The 15,144-nt window shown below is 33.1% G+C and overlaps 1 protein-coding gene across 1 annotated transcript; it reads right to left on the reverse strand.

Moving 5' to 3' along the window:
• Positions 1–1,292: 1,292 nt before the first annotated feature.
• LOC117342444 (diamine acetyltransferase 2-like) lies at positions 1,293–7,678 on the reverse strand. The gene is made up of 5 exons (XM_033904603.1): positions 7,579–7,678; positions 5,759–5,810; positions 4,652–4,711; positions 2,029–2,180; positions 1,293–1,694 (listed from the first exon to the last, which is right to left on the reverse strand). Exons 1-5 carry the CDS (start codon positions 7,642–7,644, stop codon positions 1,524–1,526), a joined length of 501 nt encoding a protein of 166 aa, XP_033760494.1. The 5' UTR covers positions 7,645–7,678; the 3' UTR covers positions 1,293–1,523.
• Between the last annotated feature and the right edge of the window lie 7,466 nt (positions 7,679–15,144).

Here is a 15,144-nt window from a genome sequence, read left to right on the forward strand (position 1 = left end):
ATTTGATTGACACATCAAAGAAACAAGCACGTGCACAGTGCCGCACAGTGATAACTTCAAAGGCAGCGGCGATTTACAAAGAAGATTTGCCGTTATATTCCATACATTTCCCTCTCAGGTTGAGTTTTAAAACGTCTTTTAAATACATATTCTGTAATTGTTTTCAAGAAATAAAGTCGGAAAGCCTCTAATTTTGTCACATAGAAACGTGTACTGAAGTTTATTTAGTGATCGGAGATGTGCCGTTTACCGGTCCGTCTGCGGGTAAGCCTCTTTAACGGAGAGTAACAAATATTCATCCGTTAATGGATATATACATTTTTTTATATCACATATATGACATATTTACTGTCCTCAACGGTAAAAAGTTTACAGATTTCTATCCTAAAATCCATACTACTGTATTTGTTAATGAATAATTCATCAGTTTGATCATAATAAAGGTTTCTGTTGCTGATACTTGCGTTTATAGCGCCAGAGACATATATAGCGCCTATGAATATTTAAGTCGTCTACGCTGGACTGTCGAAACATTACAAGCTTTGACCTTTCATTGACGTTATATTGAAACTTTCTATTGTAGCGTGTTTTTCTCTTCGGCACATCGTGCGCCATCTTCGCTAGCCAAGGCTTCTGTATAGCGTTACACTCCACGAAATTAGTGTACCGCAATCAGAAGCCTTGGCTCGCGAAAATGATCATGCAACAGATTTATCCATTTCACAAAGAAGAAAATCTTGTACATAGGCATCATCTCCATATTTGATATGAAACAATTCATTTTCAATACGACTGATTGTATTCGTGATAAGTGGCTGGTCATCACTTTATACATACCGGAATAAGTTGCTGGTTGCATAGGAAATTAAAGCAGGACACAAGATGTATGAGATACAAATAGAAACCAGGAGCTAGAGGCATGGCTCTAAAACACTGTATATATATATATAACCGAGTCAAACGCTGGATACGTCTACATCAATTCTTTACGATGACTTCCATATCAAATAAAACAAGAAATATCTCTAAAAAAGATAAACGGCATAGTTTTAATGCTGGTGGTTATAATGTAAAACTGATGGTGAAATAAATCAACGAACTAAAGCGTTTTAGCACGAATAACAAAATTATATCAGTTTGAATCATTTTCGGTAATAATAAGACTGCATTTGAATCAGGAATTTGATTTTATTAATGTGTCATTTAAAAATATAATCTACTTATTCAGCTTGCATTAAATCTTATCTTTTTTTCGTTTTTAACTGCATATCTGCATTTTGTATTGACCGCTACATTGACCAATCACATACTTCATCTTGGCCAGTAACGCCACCTGTCGCGTCATATCCGGGGCCAAAAGAAAATAATACGGCTATGCCGAAAAACAACTGTATATGTTGTCACATTTTCACATCTGAAAACAAATCAGATATAAAACCACCATAATTGATTTGTTACAACACAGTTAATTTTTTTGTTTGTTTTTGTTTTTTTTTTTTTTTTTTTGCTTGTTTTGTTTTCTCTTAATTTGGTTTTGATAGTTTTTCCAATTCTGATATTGGCATCCTGAACAAATGTACTTTCATTTTCTCGGTGTAATCATATGCGCCCTTTGCTTTATAAAATCCTTTTGCCTCAGAGTTCCAATCATGAACAAGGATCTCCATAAAATTACAGCCGGTCGCTGCGGCATCCTAGAACAAAAGAAAAACATTCTATAACGATAATTGTTAACATAACCAAGAAAACAATAGCGGGGAATAATTTCTAATATCCAGGAAATTCTTTAAGAATCAATTCTTAATCAATGATGCACAATGCAATTGATTAGGATAAGAATTTCAACATAGTTTTTAAAGCAAATCGATACAAGTTGTAACACCGCCGTCAGTTTATATACTGCTTGTCAGTCATAAAAATGCATTAAATTGCAACAATATTATATCTAATTAATACCAGCAAATGACGAAAAATAATACAAGCTCAATTTGTCGGAGATTTAGAACTTTTAAACATTCCGACACTCACCCGTGCCACTATCTGATATAGGGCAGACCCTATCCCCTTGTTCCTGTGTCCCGGGGCCACATATAGACTGTCTAGCATGAGCACCCATCCTTTCCAACCACTGAATTTGTACATGTACTGAGCAAATCCAATCAATGGCACGGAAATAGAATCTGATAAAAAAAAACAAAAAACAAAAACGGAAAAGAATGGAATGTAAGAGGTGGACTGTTTATCAAAATGCACATTGGCATTATTATATTCATTAGTATCTTTTTTTACCACATATGCACTTATTTACCATTCATTTTCATTAGTTATTTACCATTCATGAGTTTATTTATCATTTATATGTTTATTTACCATTCATGAGTTTATTTACCATTCATGAGTTTATTTACCATTCATATTCATGAGTTTATTTACCATTCACATTCATGAGTTTATTTACCATTCATGAGTTTATTTACCATTCATATTCATGAGTTTATTTACCATTTATATGTTTATTTACCATTCATATTCATGAGTTTATTTACCATTCATATTCATGAGTTTATTTACCATTCATGAGTTTATTTACCATTCATATTCATGAGTTTATTTACCATTCACATTCATGAGTTTATTTACCATTCATGAGTTTATTTACCATTCACATTCATGAGTTTATTTACCATTCATGAGTTTATTTACCATTCACATTCATGAGTTTATTTACCATTCATGAGTTTATTTACCATTCATGAGTTTATTTACCATTCACATTCATGAGTTTATTTACCATTCACATTCATGAGTTTATTTACCATCCATATTCATGAGTTTATTTACCATTCATGAGTTTATTTACCATTCATATGTTTATTTACCATTCATATTCATGAGTTTATTTACCATTCATATGTTTATTTACCATTCATATTCATGAGTTTATTAACCATTCATTTTCATGAGTTTATTTACCCTAAATAAGGTTTCTACCATTATTGAGTGTCGACTTCCTAAGGTACATGTACCATAACTTATATGCACACTAAGTGCTTACCACAATACCTTTCGATAATAAGCCTGAATCGAAAATAGGCCGGTCTCGAAAGTAATCATTGCATTTCTTGCAGTCAAATATACCTTGAAAATATGCCGACTTTGAAAATGCCTCAATACTATATATTTACATTTTCACTTCGCTCCGCCTCAATGAACATAGTAAACTCAGATCACTTCATTTCCCGTTGAAGATTTTGGGTCGCGTGCTTCTGTTCTGAGAGACGAATCACTTTCTTGCCGGCGTGTGAATACATTCACTGAGTTTACAATGGCGATCGAGTTCTGTACCGCCTCAGACTTGAATGCACTTTCACTTTGTGAATTGTGTAACATTGTTATAAACGTATATGAACACAAGTGGAATAGCCGCTTTATGTGCTAATAAAAATGCCAGTATAATGCAGACAGTTTAGAAAACAGGATCTGACAGAACACTGACACTCTCGATAGCACCGAGCTCATGACCTACGTAGCGCAGTAGGTCTAACGTTAGCTGTATCTCGAATGCCATGCTCAATACCATTTCAGTGGTCACAGAAAATAAACCTCAATTTAAACACTATTTAACAACACAAAACAGACTGGTAGCAGAAGTATGCTATATCGAGAACAGGGACACATTATTGTCGTAATTTGACTCAATCTAAACATATGGAGGACACAAGTTTCCGGCCGTCGAATACCGCCAATTTTCAAATCAATGTTTCTTTACTTACTATTGTCAGAATTTACATCCCAAAACGCCAGTGCGACAATGAATGACAAAGAACACCATGTACATCACCAGCTAACCTGCGACTAACATCAACATTGTTACACTTTTTCTCGAGCTTTGAATATCCCGGCTATTAGACTGCATCACATCATTTCTTTAACCGAGTCGCTGTGTCTCGAGTGACCAAATCACACACATACTATACTGTCAACACTGCACTTTAAATTCGTATTGATATGGGTATTGCTAAGTTTTTATTATACAATATCATAAATATTTGTTATAAATGAATATTTTACCTTGAAAATATCGTATCTATGTGTATCAACATCGTAATAATCAAAACGTGTATGGCACTATATTTTGTGTTGCCTTGGCGACGAGAATAGTTGACTGTCTGCTGTTCCACTACTGTGCACATATGTACGATAAGTATAACAATGTTACAAAGTAACGCACTTACGTCACACTGTTGCGACCGAATTTTGCAATCTGGTGGCGAAGTTTTAAATTTGGTTAACGTAAATATAAGGATTGATTGTCAATTTTGTTGCTTGCATGGACTGATGAAGGGAAGTGAACCTCGTGCAAATGGTACATGAACTGCTTCGCAGTTCACTTCATTTGCACGAGGTTCACTTCCCTTCATCAGTCCATGTAAGCAACAAAATTGACAATCAATCCTTTAAATAAATACAAAAAATATCCACATTACAATTTTAATGATAAACAAAACATATTTTATGAATGTAACAGCTGTTCTTTGGTAGGCTACGTCACTGGAGCAAACTAACATTCACCATTAAATATAGACACCAAATATATTTCTCCCAACGACATGAAACAGATTGAAACAGTAAAACTGATATGTAGACATACCATCTGTTGTCTTGTCCTCCACCACCACACACTTGTATTTCGTCTGGTTCATTCTCAGCACTGCAAACATAGATACAATATTTCGATAGACCTTTTCCCATACCCTTTCTCAGTGCTGTTAACATAAATAAATAGATAAATAATCTAATATTTCGATAGGCCTTTTCCTTTACCCTTTCTCAGTGCTGTCAACATATATAAATGAATGAATAAATACACTTAATATTTCGATAGACCTTTTCCCTGACCCTTTCTCAGCACTGTCAATATAGATACAATATTTCGATAGACCTTTTCCCACACCCTTTCTCAGCACTGTCAACATAGATACAATATTTCGATAGACCTTTTCCCACACCCTTTCTCAGCACTGTCAACATAGATACAATATTTCGATAGACCTTTTCCCACACCCTTTCTCAGCACTGTCAACATAGATACAATATTTCGATAGACCTTTTCCCATACCCTTTCTCAGCACTGTCAACATAGTTACAATATTTCGATAGACCTTTTCCCATACCCTTTCTCAGCACTGTCAACATAGATACAATATTTCGTTAGACCTTTTCCCATACCGTCAACATAGATACAATATTTCGATAGACCTCTTCCCATACCCTTTCTCAGCACTGTCAACATAGTTACAATATTTCGATAGACCTTTTCCCATACCCTTTCTCAGCACTGTCAACATAGATACAATATTTCGTTAGACCTTTTCCCATACCGTCAACATAGATACAATATTTCGATAGACCTTTTCCCATACCCTTTCTCAGCACTGTCAACATAGATACAATATTTCGATAGACCTTTTCCACTGTCAACATAGATACAATGTTTCGATAGACCTTTTCCCATACCCTCTTTCAGCGCTGTCAACATAATGAATAGATACTCAGTTTGTTGATTAATTAAAGTGAAAAATAAATTTGGTATATCAACAGGCCTTTTCCCATACAGCCGACAACTGAAACGTCAAAACCGACTTGCTCAGTTGATTAAAATTTACAATCCTAAATAAATAAAATAATGAGTCAACAACCAATATGTTTCGTTCTGATCTGTTTCGATCTGTGTATAGACAAAATGAATGTATCTTACTTTCTGGTGTTACAAGAACAGCTTCTGGCTCATTTAAATACGCAGCAAGCTCCTAAAAAAGATTAAACGTATTGGTTACATGTAATTAATCGAATTTAACTCTATAAATTAATTTGGCATAAACTGCGTCTATTTTTTTAACTACAAAGTATTCAAAGATATTAATTTGAAATTCAGCTGTTTAAGGATTATACAAAAGACGATTAATGTAGTCTCTTTCAAAATAGATATAATAACTGATCCATTATATGCCACATGATAGATATAAAACTACAGGTACGCCATACAGCTGTTTTTCGGATTCGTCGGTATGCTTAGGGACAAAAAGTGTGGAAATCAAGAGGAGAAGCATTATTTGTTGGTTTGGTTGTTGCATGGGATAATCGCCCCTTGAACAACCAAGGTCATTTTATAGTAGTTGGTGACTACCTCACTGAATAACATAAGAGAGACCCGTCGCATGCCACCCAGAGCAATAAGGATAAAGAGAAGTCAGAAGACTAGAAATGGGCAAATATTAAGAAATAGGAAGGGATGTGTATTAAGCAGATATGTTTATAAGCCACTTATTCTTAGAGATGGATAATTTTAAACGAATATGAAATTCATGATTATTTTGAACAAATAATGATAACCTTAGGTTATTAGGCGATGAAACACACATATTGCTACTCCTGTCATTTCATATTTTTTTGTTGCATTAATTTGTATCTATATATACATCCAAATATACACCAACCTGGCATATCTAATAAATTTATGATCAATATCTTTAATACAATGGATGTTACCACGTTTCCACAAGAATGTAATTGAATATTAAAATGAACGTTTTCGCGACAACAGCTGGTCGAAGCTGTGTTTCAAATTGAACATGACGTAAGTTTTGAGATTGTTATACACTTTTCGATGCAGAAGAATATATTTTTCTCCATTTTTAATGTGAGCAGTTTACATGTCATGCAACAGAAGTTGGCACACGTTAACATTGAACCATGCCCTGAATCACATAGTAATGGAAGCTATGCTATCTCCAGTTAATATATGTAAAACGAATATCCTCATCGTAAAATGATATTGGGCTGATACATTAGTATGTTATTTATTGAAGCGTGGGGCAATCTCGCCTCCCAATCAAGATTCTGACATTTTGAGTTTTGTTATTTGCCTCCGATGCATCAACATTTTAGAGCTTTAGCATCACTGACGAGTCCAAAGAGGAGGAACAGTTGTTGAAGGTTACTTAGTTACATACTTTTTGGCTCTATCTAATTCTCGATTTGTTTTCAAATAACTTGTTCGCCTTTTTTACAACCCACTTGCTTGTTCATGTAAATCTTTAATCTGTTAGGACTTTTTAGTGAAATACATATTTCAGGAGAACCTGTACCATGTGGATAACATGTTTTGCACAAAATAACCATGCCGTTAGTTTTAGGTATGCCAGAGGGTTATTTGATTAACCAGCTATATCTGTATAAAACTATTACTTCATCGCTCTTTATCCCAAAATGAACAACACCTACATTTATCCCTTTTCGAATCTTCATGTCTCTAACATTTTTTTTCTTAAAAATTTGATACCTGATCATTTATATCAATAACATAGTGTGCCAAACACTTAGTAATCTAAAAAAAAATTAGTTATCAGTAATACTCGGTAAGGGAATGGCATTCATTTGAAAAAGAAAAAAAGGTGAAACGCTATCTGGTGTCAATTTCAGTTTCCAATATATCAGTAGATTTGTATGGAAAATCCTTTTTGAAAGAAATTCCAGTTTCAAACACAGCTTGGGATAATAAACTATTAGAATACCTACGTTAGTCATCCGAAAGATTTCATCCACATCTTCTTCCCTCGCGCTTCTAATGTTGAATCCCGACATGATCTATTGGATCTCGTGTGACTGTCTTAAAACATAGATCTATATGTAATACAACAGTCACGTGGTTTCCTGATGCAGCATGTCGCAATAATATTCAGGTATAAATATTAATATTAATTTTGCTATACATTTACGACCCGCAGTGCTAGATACTGCTATTAAAAGATTTTTTTTACATATATATATCAGTATACATCAGATATGTTTGGATCAGTCAAAGAGGTGACTTTGTGTGGATTTTTTTAGTTGAGAATGTATATCAAGGTATCATGAGTGTATGATTCTATTTATCACATAATCAATTATATAGATGATCTAACGAAGGTTCTGTAGAATTTTGAATCGTTAGGAGACAATCGTATAGCTTAACAAAAGACCAAAACAAGCGAATTATTGATTTTTGTATTTTGAGTCAAGGTATTAGTGTTTTTTTTTATGTTTTTTTTTTAATTTTTTGTTTGTTTTTTTTTGTTTTTTTTTTTTTGTTTTTTGTTTTTAATTTATTTATTTATTTATTTTTGGTTTGGTAGAAGTACAATGTAGTTTTGTATTGAAAGAATACATGTTACATGTATTATCTATGTATCATTGTCATATGCTTTACTATTTTTCTACATATAAAGCAATGATTAAATTTTATTTAGAATGTTTCCGTTAAATTATACTTTCTGAACAACGTTAATGAAGCAGGGACGCTCTTATAATATATATAATAAAGAAATAAGAGACAAAGCAACGAACTTTAGGGGTGGTATTCATTCAATGCAAACTTGAATACGTGACATTTCTTTCTTTCTTTACTGGGTCGTTAAAACATCTTTTTATGAAAGGGGCTTAACTCTGTTGGATTTACGTGATTTACATTTATTAAATCGTGTATGAGGTCCTCTCTGAACTGAACTGTATTATGCATATGTAGAGATATTTCCTAACTACCCATGTGTATTAAGCATCCTATTCAGGTTTTTTTTAATTTTAGAATAACACTCAGAAAACAGATACAAAATTAATTTGGTTTCGATAATATGCATTTGGATAACGTATCAAAGAAGATAAACATTTAGAGGACTTTTGGATAACATATCAAAGTCGATAAATGTTACATTTAGACGACTAAACAAAAACGATAACAACGGTGACGTAATCATGATAGCTTATAAGCATGATCATGATAGCTTTGGATTATCTGATGTAATGAACAGTCAACGCTCGACTAAATGTAAACTTCGTGATATTAAGCGGATATTGGATAATCGAGACCAGATAGATTGGAGAAATGATCTTTTTAAAGATAGTAACCGTGTAAATGGTAATAAGTTGCGTATCTACCGCCTATATAAAAATGAAATTAGTACAAGTTTTTATGTTAAAATATTAGAAATAGATCACACAGAAGAATTTTATCTAATTTTAGAAGTGGTTCTCTGCCATTAGCTATAGAAACGGGTAGATACGCCAGGCCAATAATTCCTTTACAAGAAAGGAAATGTATATATTGTACATCAAATCATGTTGAGGATGAAACTCACTTTTTTATTGATTGCGATTTTTACTCTGACTTGAGACTTTTAATTTTTAATAAAGCAGAAGCTAATTTACAGAATTTTAATGCTTTAAACAGCAAAGATAAATTAATATTTCTTATGAAAGAAGATAATTTGCAAAAAACGTCGCCAGGTTATTGTTTGATATGTACCAAAGAAGACAAAACTTTTTATCAATAAGTCTTAATATTAATTGACTCTCAAGATTTTACTGTAGTAGTGTCTCATAAGCCAAATATGGCTGGGTGTTGATGCATTTTAACGTTTTTAATGAAATGATGCTTGTATTTTATGTATATTTTATGTATCAATACGTGACACTCTAATAAACATATCTGAATCTGAATCTATAAAACTAAAAGGTACGTAATCATGATAGCTTATAAAACTGAAAGATACGTAACAATCATAGAGGCGGTGACGAAAGAACACTCATTTTATAGATAAAATTAGAAGCTCACATGTTTGGAGGGTGATAATAGCGTAAAGGACGTAACTTTTGGAGGATAATATAGGCCGACAAGAATGACCTGTCGCGTTGACCTTTTCGTGGAATATTCAAAGTAGGAGACCCTATTTGTGCATAGGTATGGCAACCTGTTAATTTATGTTTCGGTGCATCAAGTACATAAACATCTCCAGAATATGACATTAATTGAATGTAGAATTGGAAAAAAAAAGTGAAAATACAAACAAAATATTCACTGACATTTGTTAAAAAACACGCAAACAAAAAATATCTTATAATGGGAAAAATACCCTACGGGATTCTAACCCAACAATACTGTCATCAGTACATCAGTACCACTTAGCCCACACGACTGATTCGTCTATGTGGACTGCATCATTTAAAACTGTTGCATATAATCACATGCATGCAATGCACGTTTTCCCTTTATGATTATCGACTCGTCTGTTATCAATATGCGAATCAAATTTCTACACGACAGGTCATTCTGGTCGGACAATAATATCGTACAGTATGTACATTTTGAAGGATGGTAATAGCGTAAAGTATGTATCTTTTGGAGGGTGGTTATAGCGTGAGGCATCTAACTTTGGGAATTGTATGAAATATGCAACTGCTTAAGTTTTCTTGTTTTCGAATTGATCCTAATTACTCTTTTTGGTAGACGTAGCATCATTTAACAAATCATAGGAAGAAAACGATGGGAAAAACTAATTATGATAATTGTAAGCTTAATTACTTAATCGCTAGTTTAAAGTGTACATGTACCTTTTGACTTTACTTAGTAAGGGACAGTGATATGATTTTCAATCATTATATGATAGTAAAATAACGTAATCGTAAACTAACGAAATACAAATACTTTATTTAGCGTGGGCCACTGAGGAGCAAATATGTTTAATAGATTGAAAAGTCAAGCACTGGTTATCTCATACTTTAATGTAGTAACATAATTATTTGAACAAATCTTCATTTCGAGGGAGACGCCCGATCTTATTAACGACCTAGAATTTAACCTCACGCGTCACGTTGTGCAGTACACGTCATGAGTACATCAATGGGGTGACAACAGGTGACACAAGTTCGATAGCATGACGAAACACGCCCCCACATTGCGGTGTATTTACCTTTGAGTGAAAGTTTAACAGTCTGGAGTTAGATTGATTAATATTAAATGTGTACCTGTCTCGAAAACAACCGGCTATATAAGTAACGTGATTTACATATAATGATACAGTGCAATTTGTTTAAATTTCCTTTCGATGACAGTGTTGAAAATGATTCAAATATTCTTCAATTATATTTCTCATTGACGACAGTGTCAAAAATATGAACATGTATAAAACAACAGAGAATATCGACATAGGCCTAATAACGAAAATGTAATTCTTATCCATAATAGATGAAATGAAGGCATAATAGGAACAATGATCTAGATTTGCATGACGACCACTGAACAAAAATCACTAGGGAGGTGGCAGACTTATAAAGAGATCATGTTTACATAAAACTTTCCCGTGGTAGTCATCAACATGCATCTTTCGATACGTAGTTAGTTTCCTATCAATAGTAAATATTAGTAGTCAATATCTGTCAATCATCAAAGATGAATGATGCAACATATCACATACCACAACTAAATATCTCTCTTTTAATATGGTTCGGTTTGACATCCTACATTTGAAGATAATCACTTAAATCATTATATATTTCCTTGTGGTTACGATGACAGTTAAGTCGATGGAGCATCAATGTTGATAGTATTTATTTAATATCATAACACTGTCTTTTGTCGATATTTCCGTTGATAAGATAACCTCCACCATAATCTATATCATACCGGCGTTACATGGTAACATAACATAAGAAAGATAACAATAGGTAGGACAATATCAGTTCGTATTAAAATTAATCTCAATAGTAACTAAATGAAAAAATAATGAAACGCAGATAATTGATTTACAATGGTACTTGTTTATAACGAATTATAAGCTATCGTAGGGAATAGTCGTTATAGGATTTTATTATAAATAATGTTGGGGCAAATTAGAGGATTTTAACTTCTTTAACTTAACAGAATTTCGTATCAAGGCTGTTTACACGAGAAATTTTATTATAAGTATATCTGAGTAAGCATAACCACACTTTCCAGTTACTTAGAGTTTAGGTAAATAGCAAAATGCAGTAAAATAAGCATATACTGGCTATAGTTCGACGTGTCTCATTTCCTGTCACCATCTTCCAAGGTCCCCTTTCCCAGTTATATAAACAATTTTCACGTGTGATTGTCTCTGTAAATCGCCACACCCTTTATAAATAAGGCGGCATTAAAACTTTTACAGTTATATGATATCCTATCCCAAGTCTCCAAAGTACGAAGGCATAGATGACAACTATGTTTTATGTCAGTTCCTCAGGCAGGTAAAGCTACATCCCAAACACACAAACCGAGGAAAAATAATATCTCCATACATCTAAATTCATTTGTTAAAATAATTAAAATAATAATAATAATAAAAATAGGTATATAGATATGGAATGAAATTAATTTCAATTTTAACAATAACTACATGTAAAAGACAGATAATATGAATATATCAATTACATGCATGTTAGCCTACATCACCCCAATGCATTACTTCTAGCATACCAACATCCCCGATTACGTATGTACATAAACTGGACATTTCTCAATGTGTATCAATGCCAAGTTATACATAAAATTACTTGGAAAAGAAACGAGATTTTTTAATCATCATTCTAGAGTCTGACCAGGATATGATTCGTATCGATCATTATATAACATCACATCCGTATAGAGTACACGCTTATTAATAAGTCATTACATTATGTCTCATTTTGGATAATGTATCAACTCGTATCAAATTACAAGTGTTTGTCCAGATGGCAGGTGTTTTCACGATGAGAGAAACAACCGAAATACCCGGCAAATACCCGCGTGTTTGGGGAAATGACGTCATATAGGTAACTTCCCATCGGGATTTGAACTCCGGCTGCTCCAATGAAAGACGAGTAAGTTATTAACTGCACACAGACAATAAATCAGGAGAAAAGTAAAGTTAAGATCTAATAATTTATCAATTTGAATTATAACAATGAACATTAATTTTATTTTCATTAGAACTAACTCAATAACTGAACATGACCGCCGTCATGGAATTGGATATATTGAAATAAGTAGTTTCAGATCTGTAATCTATTTAGATATAATACCTAGACACAGAGGGATACGTGTATTACTCGATAACCTATATATATACACCATACATGCACTACATATTTACCATAACTACAATGAATATTTCATACCATGAAATCAATTACTCGATCGCACAGCTTTAATGGAGCATTGATATTAACTCCTCATTACATCTGAACAATTCAAGCATTTGATCTATTAACATTAAAGGTTCGCCATGTTTTAGGGCGTCAGCATTAAGTGAAAACAATGTTTGGAAACACGATTCTGTGTACTTGCTGACTTTTCCGCTGAGGTAACTGGGAACAGAAAAGGGAAAGTATTTAATCTATTTCTAACAAAAGAGATAATTTTGCTTAAAAAAACAAAAACAAAAACAAACAAACACTTTTGATGGTCTAAATAAAGATCAGGAAATATAATTTATTACAAAAACAATTGAAGATAAGCCTCATGGAAAAAGCAAAATATCTTTGTTAAGGATAGTTTTTCTGAGTCTATAATATATATTTATGTATTAAAGTACACTTTGGTTGGAGCAGAACCTGGGGGACCTTACTCCTAGGAGGAATATAGGAGGGTGGTGACATACTCGCGGCTTGACTCAAGTGCTTGGCAGCTTCGGAATCCTACTCCGAGAACTTAGATCCCTGTCGTTTACGGAAAGTGCCGAAGTTTTCCGATTGTTGCGAGCTACATATATCTCATCGCTAAGGCAATATCTTAAAAAAAAATCTTGTGCTCTGTTTACCCTCTTATGAATACAATGCTGACGTAGCACAATCACCATGCCTTTTCGATACAACTTGATTAGATTATCTACGTGACGTGAAGGATTGTTGGTGTGACATCATACCATTGCTGTAATTGAGGAGTCTTTCGACTCAAGATTAGGTACACTGGTATATCATGATACTTATCTGATAAGGGAGAGAGAAAAACACACGATTCTACTGAACAGAAACCTGAAGATTCTTCTCGATTTCCATTGTCGTTACTGGTCACAAAGGTCAATTGTTTCCGGTTGTTTTATCTGCAAGCAAACAAAAGCTACTTTATCACACAGATTACCGTGGATGTTCCAAACATTTTATCAATGAAATTTTATCAGGAAGCAACCGCTCTAATGTGTTATGCTGCCAATTCATGTTTAAAGATCATTGTTTGGGTTATGAGAAGTATGTGGAAAAATGATCTCTTATATCATATTGTAAAATGTTAAATATCATAGTCAAAAACCAAATACAAATGTAGATACAGGTATTCATTTAAAAAAAAAATCAAATTATCAGAAAATTATCTAAGCTCTTTTTGGAGTTCTAAACATGAGCATCAACTTGTCATGTCTCTGTAAATGGTTGACAGCACTGACAATCCCTTTACACCAATTTCATATACAACATAGATAATTATACCCTTTATTACATGACGGTGAACGATCTAGAATATCACCTCGTGTCACGTTTATTGTCAAGGTTGCATTCCCCTATTGGCACCACCGATACAGTGATAATAGGTGATTGACATTCGTAGACTTAGAAAAATCGTCCCTGTTTTTTGTGTTGCACTTTACCTGTATAAAATTAAATCGCATTGGTGTATTTGTATTTTTTTGTGCATTGATTTAATTTGTCACCATTAGACGAGTCAGTTTTTGCTTTCAAACAATGGAATTCGAGCATTTGAGCATCTGTAAGGTTTATTTTTATGCCAAGTATGATATAACAGTAACTAAACTAACATTATTAAATACTAAAAATATTGAGAATGACGTTTAGAAGCAGGATATTGTGTCAATTCAAGAATGGAATTAAAAGTCCCATTTCAAAGGAAATTTGAAAATGTGTTTATATTCTATAAAATGCGTACTTTTTTTCAGTAATAGTTCAGAATAGTTTAATATTATGATCCTAAATACAGAATATGATGATATCATTATCTCATGATGCACAATTACACAAACTCCAATTAAATATCTAATCATTTCAATTGACAAAGGGTTGCTTAAAACAAGCTTAACAGCACATAAAACACACACATATGTGTATTATGTATATTGTGTTAAAAGAAACAAGAAATCTTATCTCGTGTTTTGTTTTACGATGTTTTGATATTAGCTAAACAGAGATGTCGATGCCACTTGTTACTTGCAGTTCAGTCAATGAATATAAATTTGAATAAATAATGTAAAACAAAACGAAAGAAAAATATGTATGTGTGTTAGCATAGTGAATGTTCAGAATGTTCGTTTAGTGCATGCAGTTAGT

This window comes from Pecten maximus, chromosome 14 (assembly GCF_902652985.1).
Source record: "Pecten maximus chromosome 14, xPecMax1.1, whole genome shotgun sequence".
NCBI lineage: Eukaryota > Metazoa > Mollusca > Bivalvia > Pectinida > Pectinidae > Pecten > Pecten maximus.

Bases quoted from the DNA above. Each gene is read 5' to 3' on its own strand.
- LOC117342444 (XM_033904603.1), bottom strand. From the start codon at position 7,644: ATGTCGGGATTCAACATTAGAAGCGCGAGGGAAGAAGATGTGGATGAA. The intron at 5,811-7,578 runs GTAGGTATTCTA...AATCTTTTTTAG, and splicing joins AAATCTTTCGGATGACTAAC to GAGCTTGCTGCGTATTTAAA. The intron at 1,695-2,028 runs GTGAGTGTCGGA...CTTTTGTTCTAG, and splicing joins TATATCAGATAGTGGCACGG to GATGCCGCAGCGACCGGCTG.